This window comes from Leucopleurus acutus, assembly GCF_964270905.1.
Source record: "Leucopleurus acutus genome assembly, chromosome: 4".
NCBI lineage: Eukaryota > Metazoa > Chordata > Mammalia > Artiodactyla > Delphinidae > Leucopleurus > Leucopleurus acutus.
Window position 1 is genome coordinate 85,970,937 of NC_139146.1, and position 26,270 is coordinate 85,997,206.

A 26,270-nucleotide genomic window follows, 5' to 3' on the forward strand; every position below is an offset into this window, starting at 1 on the left:
GGGAGAATTTGGAGGGGTTGGGGAGGCACCTTTGTAGGCCTGGTGCAGTGGTTATTTACCAACAGATAGGAAAGAATTTCAATATTTTAACAACTAGTAAAACTATAACAGGTATTTGCTGATTAACTACCAGTCCAATGTGGGAGCCACCAAAATCCCTTAATTGTGAGCTTATTATGAGGGGAATCATGGTTTCTTAAGCTAGCAGTACATGACAGAGTTGAAGGAGTGTCCTTAAATTCTATGCATATATTAAGTAATTCCTTTTTTTTTTTAAAGTCATGCAGAAATATTAATGGAGTACTTATTATGTGCTAGACACTGGGTAGTAGAAGGACAGTAGGATGAACAAGGCAGACTGGTCCTTTTTAGAAAACTTACAGAGTAGGATGAAGACACAGAAATAATATTGTCGTTTCAATTGTGATAAACGCTGTGAAGGAAAATGAAGGTGTGTATGACAGAGGTAAATAATTTAGTACTGGAAGTTAGAAAAGACTTACATTAGAAAGAAATGATTCAGATGATACTTGACAGATGCAAGGGGGTGATCTAACCTGTGTTATAAGAAACTGGAATAATGTATGCAAAGGCCCTGAGGCAAGAAGGAGAGAATTTTTGCAAACAGAGAAAGTGAAGGTGTGGCCAGATTGTGGTGCAGGAGGAAGAGAATGGTATAATAAATGGCTAGAGGGGTAAGTATGAACCAGATCATACAGTGCTTTAGATGAGATCACCATATCATTTATTGTCCAAACCAGAAAACGTAAAGGCTAATATTAATAATGGTTCTTGGACAATTGGCATGAACCCAGGACTGTCCTGGGTAAGCCAGGAAATATGGTATTCTTCTTACATGTGGTGTTTATGTTTTGTTTTTATTTTTGTTTTGTTTTGTGGGAAGCCATGGGAGCTTTTAAGTAAGATTGTATTTATATTTTAAAATATTTCCTTGATCAGTATGTGTACAATACATTGGAAAGGGCCAAGAAAGTATAGAAGCAGAGTAGCTTGGAGGCTAGTGCTGTAGTTCAAGTAAGAAATGATGTTGGCTTAGACCAGAGTGATAGCAATAGGGATGAAAAACAATGGAAGTAGATTCCATTCTAGGCAGAAGTAGAGAGGATTTTCAGAGAGGAGGTAGGGATATTGTTAAATCTTCTAATTTCCTTCTTTATTCTACGAGTATTTACCAGACACCTTCCAATTGCATGCTCTGTTCTCAGGGAGATAGATCCTTAATTAAATTGTTCTCTGACCTCGAACAGCTATTTACCATTCTTATAACATACCTACAAATTGAACATCTGACAGCAACATCCCTTACAAGGAGGGTGGAGAGGGAAAAATAATAAAGAATTTTTAGCAAATAAAACTTACTAAATGAATGCTAAATGATTCTTTAAAACTTTAGAATATTTTATATTGGAGAGCTATATATTATAGTTAGCGTCATAATACATTGTTTTCATAAAGTTTAATTCCAAGGGAAAAAGTCAGTCTCTCATTAAATCAAAACATGAATTAGAACTGGTAGAGAAATATATTGAAATGAAATGGCTAAAAAAATGATACTTGCGTTTTAAGTCAATTGCCTTCATTGTCAAGTTTCCAGGGTTATTCAGCATTTGCTGTAAAACAGACTCAATTTTCCTTTTCACTGATGGTTCATTGCTATTCCTGGCGAATTTAAATTTCATGACAGTATCTCCTATCACATCACTACCACTTTGCCTGAAAAACCATAAAGATATTTTTTAAAATGTATAATTATGATAATTTTCTGTCGTTCTTTTTATATACTCTTCTTGATTAAGCATTAAAAACATTACTTAAGAAATTTAACATTAGAACAGATTCACATAACAGTGTTTCTGTATGTAATGATATATCACATTGCTACCCCACAAACACTAGATTTCAGTGCATAGTACACTGTACCCACCATTCAGGATAGCTTGTTTTAAAGTCAGAATGGCAGAGTTTGAACACCAGTTCTGCTATTTACTGTTGGACTTTAGGTAAGTTTTTTGTTTCTTAATCTTTCTGTACCTGTATCCTCACATTAAAATGGGTTATTATGAAGATTATATGAATTAACATATGTAAGACTTTTGGGAAGAGTACATAGCATACAGTAAGTATGCTGTAAGTATTAGCTATGGTTAGACTTCACAAATCTTCAAAAAACCCCACTCATCTCATTAAACAAACTTATAAAGAGATGAACTTCCAAGTTTATGTGACTTATAGGCTCAAGTTAATTTTCTGGTACCTACACCCCCTTATCTGGCTACAAAAGCACATTTTAACTTCTGTAGTCATACGTTAAGATTTTTATCTCTGTTTCGATTAACTGTTGATATTTCTCACAAGAACCTTGATAATTTGGCTAAAGGTTATAATTCTCTAAAATCGATATAATATCCATTTCCTTCCATGTAAATTACCATGTAAATCACTTCCTCCACCTAATATTGGCGCTCTCCTTTTCTGAAAATGAATGTGCATTAGGCACATTTGGTTTTGATGCTCTCATATTCTAGGCTGCCTCCTCTCATCTCAATTGCTAATTTTGCCATAATATTCACCCCAGATATTAATTTAATATTTACTAGATAAATACTAAATAAGCACCTTTTTTGTGCTGGGCGTTATTCTTAGTTTCAGAAATTAGCTATGACCAAGATTCACAGTTGCCATTCTCATGAATAGGGCAGTTTAGATGAAGAAGCAGACACTGAATAAATAATTACATCTTACATTTCTAGCAACGTGAAAACCTAAATAATTTAAAGAAGCTTTTCATATAAAACAACCAGAAATGCTAGCGAAAATATAATAAATTCTATTTGAAATGCAAAGTTGGGCTCCTGTGAAAATAAGGGAAATCTTAGAAGACTAAAAATAAAAGAATATGAATATTACATGGTAAGCATTAGAATTGCAATTGTTTTGTGTTTCAGCATTAATAGATACTGGAGATGAGGTCATGGGCTAGTAAAAAATAGGGAGACGGACATGAGGTTCCAGAATAAGGCTAGGTTTCTCAAAGAACTAAGCATTCAGTGAAAGCATAGTTTAGAAAGAAGAAGAACTCACATCATAAAAGAAAAAAAAGTTTAGTTGTCTCAGAGGTCCAGGTCTGGATGGAAAAAAGGTTCTCCTGAGAATTCATAATCATGAACCTGACTTCATGAAAGTTTTGGATTTACATTAATACCACCTGCATGGTCCCAGACACTTTAATCTAAGAAATTAACCAAAAAATGGTCCATGTGATGCCAATCCTCCTAGAGTATCTGATAGAAGCAAATGCTTTGGAGGTATGTATGTTAAATCCAGACTGCATAGCATCCCAATTACAAAGTGAGATTAAAGATAAGCATACAACCTCAATGGTAAACAATACATCACGAGCTAGAATCAGAATAAGAAGAGCATCCTCAAAAAGTCCACATAGTAAAATTAACAGATATTCAGGTAAGTAAATTTGAAATGACAAATGACATTAAAGGGGAATTATAAATATGAGAAAAGTATAGTACTTTTTCAAAACAGACAGGTAAACATAGTCAAACATACTTTTTAATTGAAATGAAAACTTGATGGATGAGTTACACAGAATAGTAGACAAAGTTGAAGAGAAACTGGTTAACTGAAAGAGATGAAATCACACAGAATGTAACATAAAGGTATGAAAAAGATCAAATAGAGGCTAAGAGACAGGAGACATCTCAAAGTTTACTTAGTGAAATGTTAAAGAAGAGCACAGAAAAATAAAGGAGCAGCAGTATTACAAGAGATAATGAGAATTATCCGGAATTAATAAAGACATTAAGCCTCAGATCGAGATGAGTCTGAAGCATACTCAATAAAACAACACAAACACACAGATACATCATAATAAAACTCTGAACTCCAAAGGCAAATGGAAGATTTTCAAACAGTAGAGAAAAAACTAGCTACCAAAGAAAGTTTTGAGTGAAGGACAATTTCTTAATAGCAGTGATAAAAGGCAGTATATAATTGTATTTTCAAAATGCTGAGAGAAAATTGCTATCAACTTGGAATTTTATATCCACACTAAAGTATTATTCAAGAATGAGGCTAAAATAAGGACCTTTCATGCAACACAACAAAAACAAAACTAAACAAAAGTGTAGTTTATTGTTCATGTACTCTTGTTAAAGAATTTATGAAGGAAGTACTTCAGTAAGAAGGAAATTGAACCCAGAAGAAGGTTGGTTGTTAGGTACAGGAAGACATAGGAAACAAAGAAAATGGTAAACTGGTAATCTAAAAAGACATTGACGGGGGTGGAGTCAAGATGGCATACTAGGAGGACGTGGAATTTGCGTCTCGTACAACTGGGGCACCTACCAGGCACTGGTGGGGTACTGTGGACACCTAAGGGGACGGTAGGAACCCCCAGGCACTGGGTAGGACGTGGGGCCTGGGGGGAGTGAAGGGGGAGGAGAAGTGGAGGCAGGACGGGACTGGTGCCCCTGAGGGGCGGCTGGGGGAGGGGAAAAGGGGGAAATTGGGGAACGATTGGGAGGGCAGAGGATCAAAAGGGAGCATGGCCAGGTTTCCCATGCCCACTTGGGCCCCCAGGAACCTGCTGAGATCCCAAGCCTGATCCTCTGCCCACGGAGGCCCCCTTTAGCCATGTGGTCCTGAGGGAGTGGGAGGGAGGGAAGGGGGAGCAAAAGTAAAGGCCAGACCTATGGGACTGGAACCCCTAAGGGGTGGCTGGGGGAGGGGAGGAGTTCCTACATCCAGCAGGACCCACCCATGGTTAGGGGTCCAGTGGCAATGGGGGAGGCCCTGAGGGAGATGGTTGGGAAGTGGTGTGAAGGAACAGAAGGGAACACAGCCAGTGCTTCCCCTGTCAGCTGAGCAGCTGGGGAGCCTGTTCGGCTCCCCGGCCTAATCCTCTGCCCTCGGAGCCTCCCTCCTGCTGCGCAGAGCCCAAGCCCTGCTCCTACACCCCCATCCAGGGCCTCACCTCTACACTGGGAGACCCCCTCTGAGACCCCCTCCAACGCACTGGGCCTAAACCCTACCCACACACCCTCACCCAGGGGCCTACCTCTAAACTCTGGAACCCCACACTCTGGAGACCCTCCTTTCCACATGCTGCTTCTCCCCTTCCACAGAGGTCCTAAGCAGAGACCCCCTGTGCCCCCCATGCTTGAATTCTGCCCTGCCTAGGCCCAGCCCCCAGGACTTTTTCCAGGTACGTGGGTCCTGAGCCTAGGTCCCGCCCCACGCAAAAACGTCACCCCCCACCCGCCTAGGTCCTGCCCCACACTGAACGCCGCCCCTGCCTAAGTTCCACCCCACCTGAACTCCACCCCCATAGCCAAGGCTTTTTTTTTTTTTCTTTTTTCCTCTTTTAGATTGGGGTTCTGATTTACCTTGTTGATTCATTGTTGTTGATTCCTTTATATTTTTATTGTTCCTAACAAATATTTTATTTTTCAAACTTTATCTTATTCTTTAAGCTTTGTTATTGTTCTCTCCGTCTGGCTTACTTCCCCCGCCCACTTTTTGTTTCCTTTTTTCTGTTGTGGTCTTATTTTACCTTGTTGCAGTTGTTCCCATTATAGTTTTATTTTTCCTAATATATTTTTTATCTTTCTGATTTTATTTTGTTTTTTATTCTTTGATATTGTACTGCTCCTTTTTTTCTTTTTTCTCGCTTTTTTTTTTTTTCTACTGTGCCACAAAGCTTGTGGGAACTTGGTTCCCAGGCCAGAGGTCAGGCCCAGACTCCTGTGGTGGTAGCTCTGAGTCCAAACCGCTGGACTAACAGAGAACCTCAGACCACAGGGAATATTAATCGGAGTGAGATCTCCCAGAGTTCCTCATCTTAGCACCAACCCCGGCTATATCCAACTGTCTGCAAACTCCAGTGCTGGAGGTCTGAGGCCAAACAACTAGAAAAACAGGAAAACAGCACCACCCATCAAAAAAACAACAACAACAACAAAAAGAAATGACAAAAAAATATGTTACAGATGAAGGAACAAGGTAAAAACCTATAGAACAAATAAATGATTATGAAATAGGCAGTCTACCTGAAAAAGAATTCAGAGTAATGATAGTAAAGATGATTCAAAATCTTGGAAACAGAATGGAGAAAATACAAGAAACATTTAATAAGGATCTAGAAGAACTAAGGGGCAAACAAGCAGTGATTAACAACACAATTACTGAAATTAAAAATACTCTAGAAGGAATCAATAGCACAATAACTGAAGCAGAAGAATGGGTAAGTGACCTGGAAGATAAAAGAGTGGAAATAACTGCTGCAGAACAAAAAAAAAAAAAAAAAAAAAGAATAAAAAGAATTAAGGCCAGTCTCAGAGACCTCTGGGACAATATTAAACACACTAACATTCAAATTATAGGGGTCTCAGAAGAAGAAGAGAAAAAGAAAGGGTCTGAGAAAATATTTGAAGGGATTATAGACAAAAACTTTCCTACATGGGAAAGGAAATAGTCAGTCAAGTCCAGGAACTGCAGAGAGTCCCATACAGGATAAATCCAAGGAGAAACACTCTGAAACATATTAATCAAACTTTCAAAAATTAAATACAAAGAAAAAATATTAAGGGCAGCAAGGGAAAAGCAACAAATAACATACAAGGGAATCCCCCTAAGGTTAACAGCTGATCTTTCAGCAGAAACTCTGCAAGCCCAAAGGGAGTAGCAGGACATATTTAAAGTGATGAAGGGGAAAAACCTACAACCAAGATTACTCTACCCAGCAAGGATCTCATTCAGATTTGACGGAGAGATTAAAACATTTACAGACAAGCAAAAGGTAAGAGAATTCAGCACCACCAAACCAGCTTTACAACAAATGCTGAAGGAACTTCTCTGGGCAGGAAACACAAGAGAAGGAAAAGACCTATAAAAACACACCCAAAACAATTAAGAAAATGGTAATAGGAACATACATATCAATAATTACCTTAAATGCAAATGGATTAAATGCTCCAACCAAAAGAAATAGACTGGCTGAATGGATACAAAAACAAGACCTGTATATATGCTGTCTACAAGAGACCCACTTAACCTACGGACACATACAGACTGAGTGTGAGGGGATGGAAAAAGATATTACATGCAAATGGAAATGAAAAGAAAACTGGAGTAGCAATTCTTATATCAGACAAAATAGACTTTAAAATAAAGACTATTACAAGAGACAAAAAAGAACACTACATAATGATCAAGGGATCGATCCAAGAAGAAGATATAACAATTGTAAATATTTATGCACCCAACATAGAAGCACCTCAATACATAAGGTAAATGCTAACAGCCATAAAAGGGGAAATCAATAGTAACACAATTATAATGGGGACTTTAACACCCCACTTTCACCAATGTAAAGATCATCCAAAATGAAAATAAATAAAACACAAGCTTTAAATGATCCATTAAACAAGATGGACTTAATTCACATTTAGAGGACATTCCATCCCAAAACAACAGAATACATATTTTTCTCAAGTGCTCTTGGAACATTCTCCAGGATAGATCATATCTTGGGTCACAAATCAAGCCTTGGTAAATTTAAGAAAAGTGAAATCGTATCAAGTATCTTTTCCGACCACAACGCTATGAGACTAGATATCAATTACAGGAAAAAAACTTAAAAAAATGCAAACACATGGAGGCTAAACAATACACTACTAAATAACCTAGAGATCACTAAGAAATCAAAGAGGAAATCAAAAAATACCTAGAAACAAATGACAATGAAAACACGACTGCCCCAAACCTATGGGATGCAGCAAAGTAGTTCAAAGGTAGAAGTTTATAGCAATACAATTGTACCTCAAGAAACAAACATCTCAAATAAACAACCTAAAGTTATACCTAAAGCAATTAGAGAAAGAAGAACAAAAAACCCCCAAAGTTAGCAGAAGGAAAGAAATCATAAATATCAAATCAGAAAAAAATGAAAAAGAAATGAAGGAAACGGTAGCAAAGATCAGTAAAACAAAAAGCTGGTTCTTTGAGAAGAAAAAGAATATTGTTAAGCCATTAGCTAGACTCATCAAGAAAAAAGGGAGAAGACTCAAATCAACAGAATTAGAAATGAAAAAGGAGAAGTAACAACTGACACTGCAGAAATACAAAGGATCATGAGAGATTACTACAAGCAACTCTATGCCAATAAAATGGACAACCAGGAAGAAATGGGCAAATTCTTAGAAAAGCACAACGTTCCAAGACTGAACCAGGTGGAAATAGAAAATATAAACAGACCAGTCACAAGCACTGAAATTGAAACTGTGATTAACAATCTTCCAAGAAACAAAAGCCCAGTACCAGATGGCTTCACAGGCAAATTCTATCAAACATTTAGAGAAGAGCTAACACCTATCCTTCTCAAACTCTTCAAACTATAGCAGAGGGAGAACACTCCCAAACTCATTCTACGAGGCACCATCACCCTGATACCAAAACCAGACAAAGATGTCACAAAAAAAGAAAATGCCAGGTCAGTATCTCTGATGAACATTGTATGCAAAAATCTTCAACAAAATACTAGCAAACAGAATCCAACAGCACATTAAATGGATCATACACCATGATGAAGTGGGGTTTATCCCAGGAATGCAAGGATTCTTCAATATATGCAAATCAATGTGATACACCATATTAACAAATTGAAGTATATAAACCATATGATAATCTCAATATATGCAGATAAAGCTTTTGGCAAAATTCAACACCTATTTATGATAAAAACTCTCCAGAAAGTGGGCATAGAGGGAACTTACCTCAACATAATAAAGGCCATATAGGACAAACCCACATCAACACCATTCTCAATGGTGAAAAACTGAAACCATTTTCTCTAATATCAGGAGCAAGACAAGGTTGCCCACTGTCACCACTATTATTCAACATAGTTTTGTAAGTTTTAGCCACAGCAATCATAGAAGAAAAAGAAAAGGAATCCAACCCGGAAAAGAAGTAAAATTGTCACTGTTTGCAGATGACATGATATTATACATAGAGAATCCTAAAGATGCTACCAGAAAACTACTAGAGCTAATCAATGAATTTGGTAGAGTAGCAGGATACAAAAGTAATGCACAGAAATCTCTTGCATTCCTATACACTAATGGTGAAATATCTGAAAGAGAAATTAAGGAAACACTCCCATTTACCATTGCAACAAAAAGAATAAAATACCTAGGAATAAACCTACCCAAGGAGACAAAAGATCTGTATGCAGAAAACTGTAAGACACTGATGAAAGAAGGATGATCCAAACAGATGGAGAGATATACCATGTTCTTGGATTGGAAGAATCAACATTGTGAAAATGACTATACTACCAAAAACAATCTACAGATTCAATACAATCCCTATCAAACTACCAATGGCATTCTTCACAGAACTACAACAAAAAATTTCACAATTTGTATGGAAAAACAAAAGACCCCGAATAGCCAAAGCAATCTTGAGAGAGAAAAACAGAGCTGGAAGAATGAGGCTCCTGGACTTCATACTATACTACAAAGCTACAGTAATCAGTCATACAATACTACAGTATGGTACTGGAACAAAAACAGAAATACAGATCAGTGGAGCAGGATAGAAAGCCCAGAGATAAACCCCGCACATATGGTCACCTTATTTTTGATAAAGGAGGCAAAAATATGCAATGGAGAAAAGACAGCCTCTTCAATAAGTGGTGCTGGGAAAACTGGACAGCTACACGTAAAGAAATGAAATTAGAACACTTCCTAACACCGTATACAAAAATAAACTCAAAATGGATTAAAGACCTAAATGTAAGGCCAGACTCTATTAAACTCTTAGAGGAAAACATAGGCAGAGCACTCTTTGTCATAAATCATAGCAAGATCCTTTTTGACCCCACTGCTAGAGAAATGGAAATAAAAACAAAAATAAACAAATGGGACCTAATGAAACTTCAAAGCTTTTGCACAGCAAAGGAAACCATAAAGGAGATGAAAAGACAACCTTCAGAATGGGAGAAGGTATTTGAAAATGAAGCAACTGACAAAGGATTAATCTCCAAAATATGCAAGCAGCTCATGCAGCTCAATGTCAAAAAATGACAACCCAATCCAAAAATGGGCAGAAGACCTAAATAGAAATTTCTCCAAAGAAGATATATAGATTACCAACAAAGACATGAAAAGATGTTCAACATCACTAATCATTAGAGAAATGCAAATCAAAACTACAATGAGGTATCACCTCACACTGGTCAGAATGGCATCATAAAAAAGTTTATAAACAATAAATGGTGGAGAGGGTGTGGAGAAAAGGGAACACTCTTTCTCTGTTGGTGGTAATGTAAGTTGATACAGCCTCTGTGGAGAACAGTATGGAAGTTCCTTAAAAAAGTAAAAATAGAACTACCATGTGACCCAGTAATCCCACTACTGGGCATATACCCTGAGAAAACCATAATTCAAAAAGTGTCATGTACCACAGTGTTCATTGCAGCACTACTTACAATAGCCAGGACATGGAAGCAACCTAAGTGTCTATCGACAGATGAATGGATAAAGAAGATGTGGCACATATGTACAATGGAATATTACTCAGCCATAAAAAGAAACAAAATTGGGTTATTTATAGTGAGGTGGATGGACCCAGTCTGTCATGCAGAGTGAAGTAAGTGAGAAAGAGGAAAACAAATACCGTATGCTAACACATATATATGGAATCTAAAAAAAAAAACAAAAAACAACAAAGGTTCTGAAGAACCTAGGGGCAGGACAGGAATAAAGACAGACATAGAGAATGGACTTGAGGACATGGGGAGGGGGAAGAGTAAGCTGGGACGAAGTGAGAGAGTAACATTGACCTATATACACTACCAAATGTAAAATAGATAGCTAGTGGGAAGCAGCTGCATGACTCAGGGAGATCAACTTTGTGCTTTGTGGCCAGCTACAGGGGTGGGATAGGGAGGGTGGGAGGGAGACTCAAGAGGGAGGAGATATGGGGATATATATATACCTATAGCTGATTCGCTTTGTTATGCAGCAGAAACTAACACACCATTGTAAAGCAATTATACTGCAATAAAGATGTTAAAGAAAAAAACAACCCTAAATGTAATGTGGTATATTGGGTTGGATCCTGAAATGGAAAAAAAGGACATTAGTGGAAGAACTGGTGAAAACGAAGTAAATCAGAGTCTAATAATGTACCAATGTTAATCTCTTAGTTTTGACAGATGTACCATAGTTATGTAAGATGTTAACATTAGGGGAAGCTAGGTGAAGTGTATGTAGAAACGTTCTGTACTGTCTTTCTGTAAAGTTAAAATTATTCCAAAATAAGATGTTTACTTAAAAAAATTAATAAAATGATATTGACAGTATAATTACAGTTATTTATTTGCAGGTGTTACAAATAAGGTTGAACTAAAACATCAGTAATACGTGAATAACAGTTCCAAGTTTCCTGTATTATTTGGAAGAAGGGTAGTGGATTAAACCAACTCTCCTTGTTTGTAAGAATTTTTTAAGAATAATCACTAAAATAAGATAAATGGAATGTAGAACTTGTAAATTAGTAAATGAAAAAAAAACTGAAGAAAATACAGTCATACAAGAGAAGGCAAGATAGTAGAAAAAAGCATTAGAAAAACCAGGATGAAGAACATAAGATAATATGGAGGAAATAAATCCAAATGTAACTATCATCACAATAAATTGAAACTGACTAAACTCTCTAGTTAAAGGCAAAGATGGTCAGAATGCATTTGAAAATGTAATCTAGCTGTCTTCTTGTTTTAGGAGAAAAATCTAACCTGTAAGGACATATGAATGTTGAAAATGAAGATAAGGTATGTTGTAAAAAGAACCATAAGAAAGTCAGTGTAGCATAATAGTATCAGATATAAGAGATTTTAAGATTGAAAGATATTAATTAGTGATAAAAAGGATTAATACCTTGCTAAAAGAAATAGTTCATGAGGCAGATATAATAATTCTAAACATATAGGTGCTTGATAATATGTGCTCAAAATATATTGAACAAGGAGAAATAGGCAAATCCATAGTGCTAGGTTTTATTTGAATGACATAATTACTAAGCTTAATTGGAAGGAACAGAATTCCTATAATTAAGTCTAATAGGAATCCAGAAACAGACTCATAGACGTATGTAAACAATATACTGTAGAAGTGGTATCACAAATCTGAAGGAAAATAACTTATGTAAAAAATTAAAAATCTTCCTCATGTCACACACAAACAAAGCACTTGAATAGGAACAGCAAAAATTTTAAATTTATAGTCAATATGGGAGATTTTCTTTATATACAAGATGATAAAGGATTTCTTAAGTAAGACCTTTTGCAACTGATTTTCTACAACAAAAGATGCATATACAAAGTGTTAAGATAATGCTATAGATAGGGAGAATATATTTGCAACTCAAAGTAACAATTGTTTGGTACCTCCTATAGACACAGAACTCCTACAAATCAATAAGAAAAAGACAAATCATAGAAAAAAACCAGAAAAGATGAATATGCAATTCAAAGAAGAGGTATCTTTAGTGAATGATAAACATGTAAATAGGTACTCAAACAGGACTGTGTTTTATACTTCATTTATTTGATCTTCATAACAACTCTGTAAGAGTCATGTACCTACCTTCCTTGTGGGAACTGTGAGTAACAAACTCTCTTTTCAAAAGTTATCATCTCCTGATTTGTTGGCCTTACTGTACCTCAAATCTTCTATTGATGCAGTATATTTTAAAACAGAAGGGGAAGGGGAAAAAGTGGTGTGTGTGTGTGGATGTGTATTTCAGACAGAGGGAATAGCTTATATAAGAAGATCTTGAGGTTAGAGAGAGTGAAGAACTGAAAACAGCCTAGTGGGACTTGTGAGTAAATAACAAAGTAGAGAGTAGTAAAAGACTACCCCAGAAATAGAGATGGTAGGAGAAAACCCTATATAGGAAGGTTTAGTAAACTTTGTTATATATATATATATATATATATATATATATGTATATAAAAGGAGACATATATATCAATACATATATCTGATGCACATATACATGTTTATATATGATATTTGACATATCATAAGGGTAAGGAATAGCAGTTAGAAGAACTTTAAGCAAATACTATGTTTAGCATTTCATTTCAAGAAATCTTTCTGGTTGCTATGTAGAATGTGGAGTGGAGCAAGACTGCAGGAAAGGAGACTCATTAGAAGGCTGTTCATAGACAAGGAGAGAGATGATTGAGGGCAGTGTGTTTGAAGTTATGGATCTTAAACATAATTAAGAAATAGAATTGTGAAGGTTAGATGGATGGATGTGTGGGTTGAGGGAGAGATAGGAATTTAGCGATAACTCATATTTCTTTCTTGAGCATCTGGGTTGAAGGTGACACCATTGATAGAGGTAGGCAATACTAGAAGAGTAACATATTTGGTGGGGGAGAAATGATAGGTTCTGGTCTGGACTTATTAAAGTTGAGCTGTCCAAGATAGCCATATGATGTCAAGTAGACGGCTGTGTATATTCACATCTCGAGATGAGAAGAGAGGACTAGCCCAGAGATACAACTTTAATAATAATTAGCACATAGGGGCAATGAAGCCCCTAAAAGGAGCTTCAGTGTGAACTGAGAAGATGAGAGGCTTACAGCACAGTCTGACAACACTTGAGGAAGAGAAGGAATAAGAACTAACAAAGAAAATTGAGAAGGAATAACTTAAGAGATAAAAGGAAAATCAGGGGTGTATAGGGTCATAGAAACCAAGGGATGGTACTATTTCAAAAAGGATTGACAACTCAACAGTGTTAAATACTGTTGAGAGGTCCAAGAAGAGGACTGATATAATTTCTTTGGAGTTTGTGATTCAGATGTCATTGCTGAACTTGGCAAGAGCAATTACTATTTTGTGGTGAGGTCAGAAGCCAGACTGCAGTGAAATGAGAAGTAAGTGGGAAGTGAACAAAAGGAGAAAAACATGCAGATTCAGTCCTACAAGTATTGCAAGCTCGTGGCTGGTACAGAGAATTTCTCAAGAAAGTACTAAGGTAAATGTGCACTGAACTGACTGAAATGCATTTTGGAAAATGCTCTTCCTATGGATTCTTCTTCTTGAACTCCTCAGCAAAACTTAACTGACCAGAGCTCTATGCTCCTGGGTACTTAACTAGGTGACTCTTCCGAGAATAAGAAAAAATAATTTTCTTGTGGTATTAGTATTTGAGAAAGAACTAGTATAATTTCTCTCCCTCTGAAGAGCTTTTGTATATTAGTTGAAGGATTGAGCAATATGGACATTTGAGATATTTATGTTAGGGTCAGTAAGGGTGGCTCTTTTAGTTGGTAGGAATATCACATCACATCACAAGGATAAGTCCATATTCAACTAAGGTAAGAATGGCAAATAACTAGCTTGTGTGCTTCTACTTCGCCTATTATTTATTTACTTATTTATTTTTTTGCGGTGTGTGGGCCTCTCACTGTCGTGGTCTCTCCCATTGCGGAGTACAGGCTGCGGACGCGCGGGCTCAGCGGCCATGGCTCACGGGCCTAGCCGCTCCGCGGCATGTGGGATCTTCCCAGACCGGCGCATGAACCCGTGTCCCCTGCATCGGCAGGCGGACTCTCAACCACTGCGCCACCAGGGAAGCCCTACTTCGCCTATTATTAATTCATAGCAGACACATCTGTGTTTGGCCACAGCATCCTTTATATTATAGCATTCCAGGCAGACAAAACCCAAAAAGCCATTTTTGGTGTTGGTTTAGTGTTCCAGTCGTGCCCAGGACCACAACACTGCACATCTCCACAAGGCATTGTTTGCTACATAGACTGCATTGTGAATAGTATCCCCTGGAGTTATATAATAGAATAACCCTGTTGCTGTACCTTCACCCAACTCTCTCTCTACCCTTTCCTCCTTTTCCCACCAAGAACTGAAGTAATATGGTTATTTACATTAGTAAGTAGATCGTATGACATGTTTTGTTTTTTGGCATTGGTTTTTAAACTTTCCATGATACTATTTTCATAATATTGCAACACATTGTGTGAATGTCTCATTCATTATCTATGCTGTGAACAAAATCAAATGCACCAAGTTGTATCTATGCTTATAGATATTTTTTGTTGTATTTCCACTCACCTCAGTCCGACAACATGAGCTCTGATGAACTGGCTTCTTAAATTTGACTCTTCGAATGTTTTAGTAATCTGTAGAAAGAAAGGAAAAAACAACCTCTCTGTAATTACCGTTCTTTCTCTGTTTCCTCTTTCTGCCCAACCTTGCAACATGGTTGTTAATGGGGAGTTGACTATGTTAATGAGGAATAGAGAGTTCAGTTTAGTTCAGTTCCATCTCAGAACACATGGGAGCGATTTAGGCAGGTTAATAACCTTCTGATGCAGTGCCTGTTTCTTCATCTGTTACACAAAGATGATAATGGACAGGATGCATCTTCGCTAGAAGCCATTCTAAACATAGCAGATGTTTTGCTCAATGAGAGCCCACGTTACGTGATTTGGTGGCTGTTCCCAAAAAGGTGGGCGCATGAGCCAACCCAACGCTAGGTGAGTCCACTGATACAATTTACAGTGTGTGATCCTGCAACAACTGTTCTTAAATGGGTAAAACCAGATTAAAATGAGCAGCAATGGAGAGCTTGATGAGAAAGAGGAAACGAAGTAAAGGCCAGTCTTTTCCTTATTGTTTCTGATTAATGCCTAAGCAACATAAGTTATTTTTAGCATCAGTTGGTATTTCCTGACCTAACTTTAACTTTCCCCCTGAATCATTGCTCAATGCCAGCAAGGATGGTCCTCTTGAGGTATAAGGTTTAGCTTCACAGTAAACTAGTAGTGAGTGATTCTGTGACTGGAACAGTTCTGCCAAGATGCAGGGTGAGATGTACTGAGCTTTCATAATGGCGAGTGGATTCTGTTGGCTTGTACTGTGAGGTTGGACCAAGGTGGGGGTGAACATGAAAAGGTGAAGTTGGGGAAATTAAGTAGCATGTTGAATATTACATTAAGCCAGGATTTGAAGTCAATTCTTCTTGAGACTGTAAAGTTTATGCAATCTCTATTACACTGCATTTATTTTTTCAGTATCCATTCTTTAGGCTGATATCAGACCAACCAGTTGTGACGCAAAATAACTTTTTTTCTTTCTAGAGGTCTCAAATATTTTTAAGAGTTATGAGGCTGTTAGTTTTTCAAAATAATTTCCTTTTTAAAAAATTCAAGAAGTACTAGTAAGTGTTAAGAAGAGAGCAAAAAGTCACTCAAAATTCTATGATCTAGAATTATAGAATGCAATCATTTGGTGAGTATTTTAGTTAACTATGTAGAAGGATAGGTTTTAATGTGTTTATTAATATGGTATATTGTAGGAGGGAGTTTAATAAACTGATTTATCTTTAATATTACTTGACTTTAGCAGAAGTAAAAGGAACTGACCTAAAACTGAAGGAATTGCTAAAATTTAGATGTTTCTTGTAATTATATTTTAATTCATGATTTGGTATTGCATCAGCATGGGCTACACTGGACCAAAATGTTAAAAATATAATTTAATTATGACATTTTTGTTATGTGGAAAATATTGATGTAATTTAGTGAGGACTAAGGTAATAAGCAACATAAAGAAAGCAAGTTGATTAATTGGTTGATATCCATATACAAGGATAAAAGAAGAGACCTATGGATAAGAATCCGTATTTCATAGAGTGGGTGAAAATTTTGTAGTCTCTTTAATTAGAACTTATCAAATACTTGGTAGAAAATCAGTGAGCAGATGCCTGAAGAGGAAGCCAATAGGAGAGTGGAAAGTGTAGTAGATAGGGGACAGGGAAAAGTTAGCTTGCTATGAGAACTTGAACGAATCTTTTAAACTTTCTTCCTCTCAATTTCTTCATCTGTAAAAGGAAAACAGTCCAAAGTGTGTTTAAAAAATTGTTCTGTACACAGTTGACTACTGCAACTCCCAGAGGCTATGCATCTGCTTTCAGTGAGCTTTACATGTAAACTTTGGGCTTTTTCACTCCCTTCAAACTTATTATTGATTCTTCTTTAATGGGTTGGATGAGTTTGCTTTCATACTTCTTTGATTTTGTAACCTGTATTATTGACCCTTTTATTACAATGGACAAAAAATCAAGTAAACAAAGAAAAAAGAACTATTTTATATTTCCCTCCTGAATGAGGGTGACAATACTATCTTTGTGGGGTTTTTTTTAATGTCTTTATCGGAGTATAATTGCTTTACAGTGTTGTGTTAGTTTCTTCTGTGAATCAGCTATACATATACGTATATCCCCATATCTCCTCCCTCTTGCATCTCCATCCCACCCTCCTTATCTCACCCCTCTAGGTGTCACAAACACGGAGCTGATCTCCCTGTGTTATGCAGCTGCTTCCCACTAGCTACCTGTTTTACATTTGGTAGTGTATATATGTCCATGCCACTCTCTCACTTCGTCCCAGCTTACCCTTCCCCCTCCCCGTGTCCTCAAGTCCAGTCTCTACATCTGCGTCTTTATTCCTGTCCTGCCCCTAGGTTCTTCTGAACCATTTTTTTTTTTTTTTTTTTAGATTCCATGTATATGTGTTAGCATACGGTAATTGTTTTTCTCTTTCTTACTTACTTCACTCTGTGTAACAGACTCTGGGTCCATCCACCTCACTACAGATAACTCAATTCCATTTCTTTTTATGGCTGAGTAATATTCTACTATACATATGTGCCACATCTTCTTTATCCATTCATCTGTTGATGGACACTTAGGTTGCTTCCGTGTCCTGGCTATTGTAAGTAGTGCTGCAATGAACATTGTGGTACATGACTCTTTTTGAATTATGGTTTTCTCAGAGTATATGCCCATAGTTGGATTGCTGGGTCATAAGGTAGCTCTATTTTTAGCTTTTTAAGGAACCTCCATACTGTTCTCCATAGTGACTGTATCAATTTACATTCCCACCAACAGTGCAAGAGGGTTCCCTTTTCTCCACATCTTCTCCAGTGTTTATTGTGTGTAGAGTTTTCGATGATGGCCATTCTGACTGGTGTGAGGTGATACCTCAATGTAGTTTTTTTTGGTTTTTTTTTTTAAGAAGATGTTGGGGGTAGGAATTTACTAATTTAGTTATTTATTTTTGCTGTGTTGGGTCTTTGTTTCTGTGCAAGGGCTTTCTCTAGTTGTGGCAAGCGTGGGCCACTCTTCAACACGGTGTGCGGGCCTCTCACTATCGCGGCCTCTCTTGTTGCGGAGCACAGGCTCCAGACGCGCAGGCTCAGTAGTCGTGGCTCACCGGCCTAGTTGCTCCGCGGCATGTGGGATCTTCCTGGACCGGGGCACAAACCCGTGTCCCTTGCATCGGCAGGTGGACTCTCAACCACTGCGCCATCACGGAAACCCCCTCATTGTAGTTTTGATTTGCATTTCTCTAATGATTAATGATGTTGAGCATCTTTTCATGTGTTTGTTGGCAATCTATATATCTTCTTTGGAGAAATATCTATTTAGGTCTTTGGCCCGTTTTTGGATTGGCTTGTTTTTTTCATATTGAGATGCATGAGCTGCTTGTATATTTTGGATATTAATCCTTTCTTATCTGCTTCATTTGCAAATATTTTTTCCCATTCTGAGGGTTGTCTTTTCATCTTCTTTATGGGTTCCTTTGCTGTGCAAAAGCTTTTAAGTTTCACTAGGTCTTATTTGTTTATTTTTGTTTTTATTTCCATTTCTCTAAGAGGTGGGTCAAAAAGGACCTTGCTGTGATTTATGTCAAAGAGTGTTCTGCCTATGTTTTCCTCAAAGAGTTTAGTAGAGTCTGGCCTTACATTTAGGTCTTTAATCCGTTTTGAGTTTATTTTTGGGTATGCTGTTAGGAAGTGTTCTAATTTTATTATTTTACATGTAGCTGTCCAGTTTTCCAAGCACCACTCATTGAAGAGACTGTCTTTTCTCCATTATATATTCTTGCCTCTTTTCTTAAAGATAAGGTGACCATATGTGCATGTGCATAGAGGTTCCCTCTATGCCTACATTCTGGGGAGCTTTTATCATAAATAGGTGTTGAATTTTGTCAAAAGATTTTTCTGTATCCATTGAGATTATATGGTTTATATCCTTTAATTTGTTCATGTGGCATATCACATTGATTGATTTGTGTATATTGAAGAATCCTTGCATTCCTGGGATACACCCCACTTGATCATGTTGTATGACTCTTTTAATGTGCTGTTGGATTCTGTATGCTAGTATTTTGTAGAGGATTTTTGCATCTATGTTCATCAGAGATATTAGCCTGGAGTTTTATTTTTCTGTGAAATCCTTGTCTGGTTTTGGTATCTGGGTGATGGTGGCCTCGTAGAATGAGTTTGGTAGTGTTCCTCCTTCTGCTATATTTTGGAAGAGTTTGAGAAGGTTAGGTGTTAGCTCTTCTTTAAATGTTTGATAGAATTCACCTGTGAAGCCATCCATTCCTGGGCTTTTGTTTGCTGGAAGATTTTTAATACAGTTTCAAATTCAGTGCTTGTGATTTGTTTATATTTTCTATTTCTTCCTAGTTCAGTCTTGGATGGTTGTGCTTTTCTAAGAATTTGTCGATTTCTTCCAGGTTGTCCATTTTATTGACATATAGTTGCTTGTATTAATCTCTCATGATCCTTTGTATTTCTGCAGTGTCAGTTGTTACTTCTCCTTTTTCATTTCTAATTCTGTTGATTTGAGTCTTCTCTCTTTTTTTCTTGATGAGTCTGGCTAATGGTTTACCAATTTGGTTTATCTTCTCAAAGAACCAGCTTTTTGTTTTATTGATCTTTGCTATTGTTTTCATTTCTTTTTCATTTATTTCTGATCTGATGTTTATGATTTCTTCCCTTCTGCTAACTTTGGGGTTATTTTGTTCTTCTTTCTCTACTTGCTTTATGTGTAAGTTTAGGTTGTTTTTTTTGAGATTTTTCTTGTTTCTCGAGGTAGGATTGTATTGCTATAAACTTCCCTCTTAGAACTGCTTTTGCTGCATCCCATAGGTTTTGGGCCATTGTGTTTTCATTGTCATTTGTTTCTAGGTATTTTTTGATTTCCTGTTTGATTTCTTTAGTGATCTCTTGGTTATTTAGTAGTGTATTGTTTAGCCTCCATGTGTTTGTATATTTTACAGTTTTTTTCCTGTAATTGATATCTAGTCTCATAGCGTTGTGGTCGGAAAAGATACTTGATACGATTTCAATTTTCTTAAATTTACCAAGGCTTGGTTTGTGACCCAAGATATGATCTATCCTGGAGAATGTTCCATGAGCACTTGAGAAAAAGTGTATTCTGTTGCTTTTGGATGGAATGTCCTCTAAATGTCAATTAAGTCCATCTTGTTTAATGTATCATTTAAAGCTTGTGTTTCCTTATTTATTTTCATTTTGGATGATATGTCTATTGGTGAATGTGGGGTGTTAAAGTCCCCTACTATGATTGTGTTACTGTCATTTTCCCCTTTTATGACTGTTAGCATTTGCCTTATGTATTTAGGTGCTTCTATGTTGGGTGCATAAATATTTACAATTGTTATATCTTCTTCTTGGATCGATCCCTTGATCATTATGTAGTGTCCTTCTTTGTCTCTTGTAATAGTCTTTATTTTAAAGTCTATTTTGTCTAATGTGAGAATTGCTGCTCCAGCTTTTTTTTGATTTCCATTTGCATGGAATATCTTTTTCCATCCCCTCACTTTCAGTTTGTATGTATCCCTAGGTCTGAAGTGCGTGTCTTGTAGACAGCATATATATGGGTCTTATTTTTGTATCCATTCAGCCAGTCTGTGTCTTTTGGTTGGAACATTTAATCCATTTACATTTAAGGTAATCATCGATATGTATGTTCCTATTACCATTTTCTTAATTGTTTTGGGTTTGTTATTGTAGGTCTTTTCCTTCTCTTGTGTTTCCTGCCCAGAGAAGTTCCTTCAACATTTGTTGTAAAGCTGGTTTGGTTGTGCTGAATTCTCTTACCTTTTGCTTGTCTGTAAATGTTTTAATTTGTCCGTCAAAACTGAATGAGATCCTTGCTGGGGAGAGTAATCTTGGTTGTAAGTTCTTCCCTTTCATCGCTTTAAATATGTCCTGCCACTCCTTTCTGTCTTGCAGAGTTTCTGCTGAAAGATCAGCTGTTAACCTTTGGGGATTCCCTTGTATGGTATTTGTTGCTTTTCCCTTGCTGCTTTTAATATTTTGTCTTTGTATTTAATGTTTGAAAGGTTGATTAATATGTGTCTCGGTGTGTTTCTCCTTGGATTTAGCCTGTATGGGACTCTCTGCACTTCTTGGACTTGACTATTTCCTTTCCTGTATTAGAGAAGTTTTCAACTCTAATTTCTTAAGATATTTTCTCAGTCCCTTTCTTTTTCTCTTCTTCTTTTTGGGACCCTTATAATTTGAATGTTGGTGCATTTGATGTTGTCCCAGAGGTCTCTGAGTCTATCCTCGATTCTTTTCACTCTTTTTACTTTATTCTTCTCTGCCGTAATTATTTCCACTATTTTATCTTCTGGGTCACTTATCCATTATTCTGCCTCAGTTATTCTACTATTGATTCCTTCCAGAGAATTTTTAATTTCATTTTTTGTGTTGTTCATCATTGTTTGTTTGCTCTTTAGTTCTTCTAGGTCCTTGTTAAACATTTCTTTTATTTTCTCCATTCTATTTCCAAGATTTTGGATCATCTTTACTATCATTATTCTGAATTCTTTTTCATTTCCTCTTCATTCATTTGTTTAGGTTGGTTTTTACTTTGCTCCTTCATCTGCTGCATATTTCTCTGTCTTCCCATCTTACTTAACTTACTGTGTTTGTGGTCTCCTTTTCGCACCCTGCATGTTCGTAGTCCCTGTTGTTTTTGGTGTCTGCCCCCAGTGGGTAATGTTGGTTTAGTTGGTTTTGTTGGCTTCCTGGTGGAGGGGACTGGTGCCTGTGTTCTGGTGGATGAGGCTGGATCTTGTTTTCTGGTGGTCAGGACCTCGTCCGGTGGTGTGTTTTTGGTTATCTGTGAACTTATTATGATTTTAGGCAGCCTGTCTCCTAATGGGTGGAGTTGTGTTCCTGTCTTGCTAGTTGTTTGGCATGGGGTGTCCAGCACTGGAGCTTGGTGGTCGTTGAGTGAAGCTGGGTCTTAGCTTTGAGGCAGAGATATCTGGGAGAACTCTCACCGGTTGATATTATATGGGGCTGGGAGATCTCTGGTGGTTCAGTGTACTGAGCTTGGCTCTCCCACCTCAGAGGCTCATGCCTGACACCCAGCTGAAGCACCAAGACTGTGTCAGCCATGGGGCTCAGAAGATAAGGGAGAAAAAAAAGAAAGAAAGAAAAAATAAATAAAATAAAATAATAAAGTTATTAAAATAAAAAAATTATTAAAGTAATTTAAAAATAAAGAAGAGAGCAACCAAACCAATAAACAAATCCACCAATGATAACAAGTGCTAGAAACTATACTAAGATAAAGATAAAAATCAAAGTAGTCAGTCTCACGCAGCAAACTCCAAGTCCACAGGTGCTCCCAAAATCCACCGCCTCAATTTTGGGATGATTTGTTTTCTATTCCAGTGTTCCACAGATGCAGGGTACATTGAGTTGATTTTGGAGGTTTAATCCACTGCTTCTGAGGCTGCACAGAGAAATTTCCCTTCCTCTTTGTTCACACAGCTTCTGGGGTTCAGGTTTGGATTTGGCCCTGCCTCTGCATGTAGGTTACCCTCTGGCATCTCTTCTTCACCCAGATAGGAGTGGGTTAAAGAGCGGCTGATTAGAGGGCTCTGCCTCACTCAGGCTGGGGGGAGGGAGGGGTATGGAATGCAGGGCGGGCCTGTGGCTGCAGGGGCCCACATGGTGTTGTAACAGCCTGAGGCCCGCTGTGTGTTCTCCCAGGGAAGTTGTCCCTGGATTACGGGACCCTGGCAGTGGCTGGCTGCACAGGCTCCCCAGAAGGGGGGTGTGGATAGTGGCTTGCACACAGGCTTCTTGGTAGCTGCAGCAGCAGCCTGAGCATCTCATGCCCGTCTCTGGGGTCCGCGCTGATAGCCGCAGCTCGTGCCTGTCTCTGAAGATCGTTTAGGCAGTGTTGTGAATCTCCTCTCCTCGTGCGCCCCAAAGCAATGGTCTGTTGAGTCTTAGGCAGTTCCAGACTTTTTCCTGGACTCCCTCCCAGTTAGTTGTGTCACACTTGCCCCCTTCAGGCTATGTTCACGCATCCAACTCCTCTCCTCTCCCTGGGATCTGAACTCCGAAGCTTGAGCCTCAGCTCTCAGCTCTCACCCACCCCGGTGGGTGAGCAGACAAGCCTCTCAGACTGGTGAGTGCTGGTTGACACCAATCCTCTGTGCGGGAATCTGTCCGCTTTGCCCTCTGCATCCCTGTTGCTGCACTCTTCTCTGTAGCTCCGAAGCTTCCCCCCTTTTCCACCAGTGAAGGGGCTTCCTAGTGTGTGGAAACATTTCCTCCTTCACAGTTCCCTACCAGAGGTGCAGGTTCCATCCCTATTCTTTTCTCTCTGTTTTTTCTTTCTCCTTTTGCCCTACCCAGGTACATGGGGAGTTTCTTGCATTTTGGGAGGTCTGAGGTCTTCTGCCAGCGTTCAGTAGGTGTGCTGTAGGAGTTGTTCCACATGAACACGTATTTTTGATGTATTTGTGAGGAGGAAGGTGATCTCCATGTCTTACTCCTCTGCCATCTTGAAGGTCTCTTGACAACACTATCTTTGAATTCTAGAATAGCCTAGAATCCTCAAACCTCAATAATATTCATAATCGATAAGAATTGAAGTGAGATATAGATTATTTAGGTAAATTCTAACAAAGTAACCATCATTAAACCGGTTAATAGGTGAGGTCATACGAAGGGTAAGACATTACACATAGAATGTCTATAATTGTCACATATTTTTCATCTTGAGGGAGAAGAGATCTTATTAGCTACCCCATGAAGGTAAATCATCTTCTTATTTTCAGTACCTTCTTACTTGGTAGGTATATTTTTTGTTTTGTCTTGTATTTTAGTATTTAATGTTGAAATTACATGAACAACTGATGAGGTGGAAGCATCTCTCACATACCTACCTCATAACGTTTCTCAATAGGTACAGTTTTGTGCATAATATTCATGAGCTGAGTAATAGTAATAATGTTGTTTTTGTGATTTCAGTCACCCTTCAGTTACAAACTTTCTTTTCTGTTTAATCAGAAGATCTGGAAACTCAGTTTTCAGGAATAAAGTAAAATACATGACAATATAATCTATCTATTACTACAGTACTCTTCAAATATGTATATATATATTTTTTGCGGTATGTGGGCCTCTCACTGTTGTGGCCTCTCCCGTTGTGGAGCACAGGCTCCGGACACGCAGGCTCAGTGGCCATAGCTCACGGGCCCAGCCGCTGCGCAGCATGTGGGATCCTCCCGGACTGGGCACGAACCCATGTCCCCTGCATCGGCAGGCGGACTCTCAACCACTGCGCCACCAGGGAAGCCCAGAATTTATAATTTTTGAAACACTGTGATAAAATGACCCAAAGGTATGATTCTAAGTTTAATCTAAATACTTGGTCTGAAGCACTGAAGAAGTTTCCACACAATTATGTGGCTCCAGATGCATGAAGTTCATTGGCAGAACTTAACAAATCATGACACTAAGTTGTCATTCCCACCAATCATGCAAGGGTTTTGTTGAAGTTCAGCAAGTGACTTTCCATCTTTCCTGATTTCAACTGGCTACCCTTTCAAATCAAATCAAAGGAGTTTAATTATATTTATATACAAATTTTAAGAAATGTGTTCAAAATCAACAAACATGGTAGGTAATTTTTGTCTCCCAAATTTTTATGTGTGCATGTCTAAGCCCTTAATTTTCAGTAAAACAAAACAACTGAACTCAATCACGTAATGCTGGACACATTGTTAAACATGTATTTCCCAAGTTTTCTCTTATTTATTTAAAAAGTAGTTAAGGGCTTCCCTGGTGGTGCAGTGGTTGAGAGTCTGCCTGCCAATGCAGGGGATATGGGTTCGTGCCCCGGTCTGGGAAGATCCCACATGCCGTGGAGTGGCTGGGCCCGTGAGCCATGGCTGCTGAGCCTGCGTGTCTGGAGCCTGCGCTCCGCAACGGGAGAGGCCACAACAGTGAGAGGCCCACGTACCGCAAAAAAAATAAAATAAAATAAAAAAATAAATAAAAAGCAGTTAATTTCTCACACTTATACCTTGAAGGGACAGGGTGTGCGTGTGTGTGTTTAAACATCTTCTAAAAAACATTGCTTAACCTGGCAGTATGGCTGTAGCCAGTTCTTATGTTACCTAACTGTTCATTTACTTATTCATTATTGTATATTGCATATTCATTACTTCATATGAGGGTTGTCTTCAAATTGCAGGTTTTTAAATTTATTTATGTTTTGCAGGATTCTTCTCAGTCCTCATATTAATTTTTGGGGAGGTTTAGTTTACTTTTAGAGCTAGATAATATAATTTTAAAATCTAGTGGAAACTGTGTATCATTTAAATCTACTGAGAGCCTGTAAAAGTGTGCTGATGCCCAGTCAGTTCTGTTGTGTTACTGCCCACCCCATCCCTCAAGATATTTTCACACACATTGTGTGGAACTACTTGACATAAAACCAAACAAAGGTGCCAGTGTCAATCCATTTGTTAAATAGTAACAAAGCTAAGTTTGTTTATTTGTTCCTTCACTCCTTCTCTCCCTATTTTCTTTTTCTTCTTGTTTAAAAATTCTTTCGTAAAAGAGAAAAACACATGTAGAGTGACATTTGAGTATTTTCTTCCATGACTCCAATAAAATTATTGTGAATCCCTCTCTGGTATGACAACTCCATCTTGGAGACCATTGTGGGCTTCATACCCTCTCTGGTATGACAACTCCATCTTGGAGACCATTGTGGGCTTCATCCTGACTGCAATGACATCTTTATTTTGTGTCCCTAGCACTTAGCACAGGAACCAACAGATAGAATGTATCATTTATTCATTCATTCAACAAATATTTGAATGCTAGCTATGTACCAAATTCTCTTTTAGGCATTAGGCAGCAACCAGTGCTTATTAAATGGCTGTACTAAAAGCCCTGATGGTATAAGGGATGTGATAAGATTAATTGTAAATTGATACTGCTGTCTTTCTCTTCCTGTGCCCTAGTTTTTTTTCATGGTACAGTCATTAGGTATAT

At 37.8% G+C, this 26,270-nt stretch overlaps 1 protein-coding gene across 1 annotated transcript in view; it reads right to left on the minus strand.

The window, feature by feature from the left end:
• Nucleotides 1-26,270, minus strand: part of LOC309961122 (transmembrane protease serine 11D-like) — a gene marked incomplete at both ends in the record, with an annotated part of 47,879 nt that overhangs the window by 12,390 nt on the left and 9,219 nt on the right. The window contains 2 exons of the mRNA XM_082838151.1: nucleotides 1,580-1,734; nucleotides 15,189-15,256. Of these exons, the coding sequence (XP_082694277.1) occupies nucleotides 1,580-1,734; nucleotides 15,189-15,256 (223 nt within the window). The remainder of the gene's footprint in view (nucleotides 1-1,579; nucleotides 1,735-15,188; nucleotides 15,257-26,270) is intronic.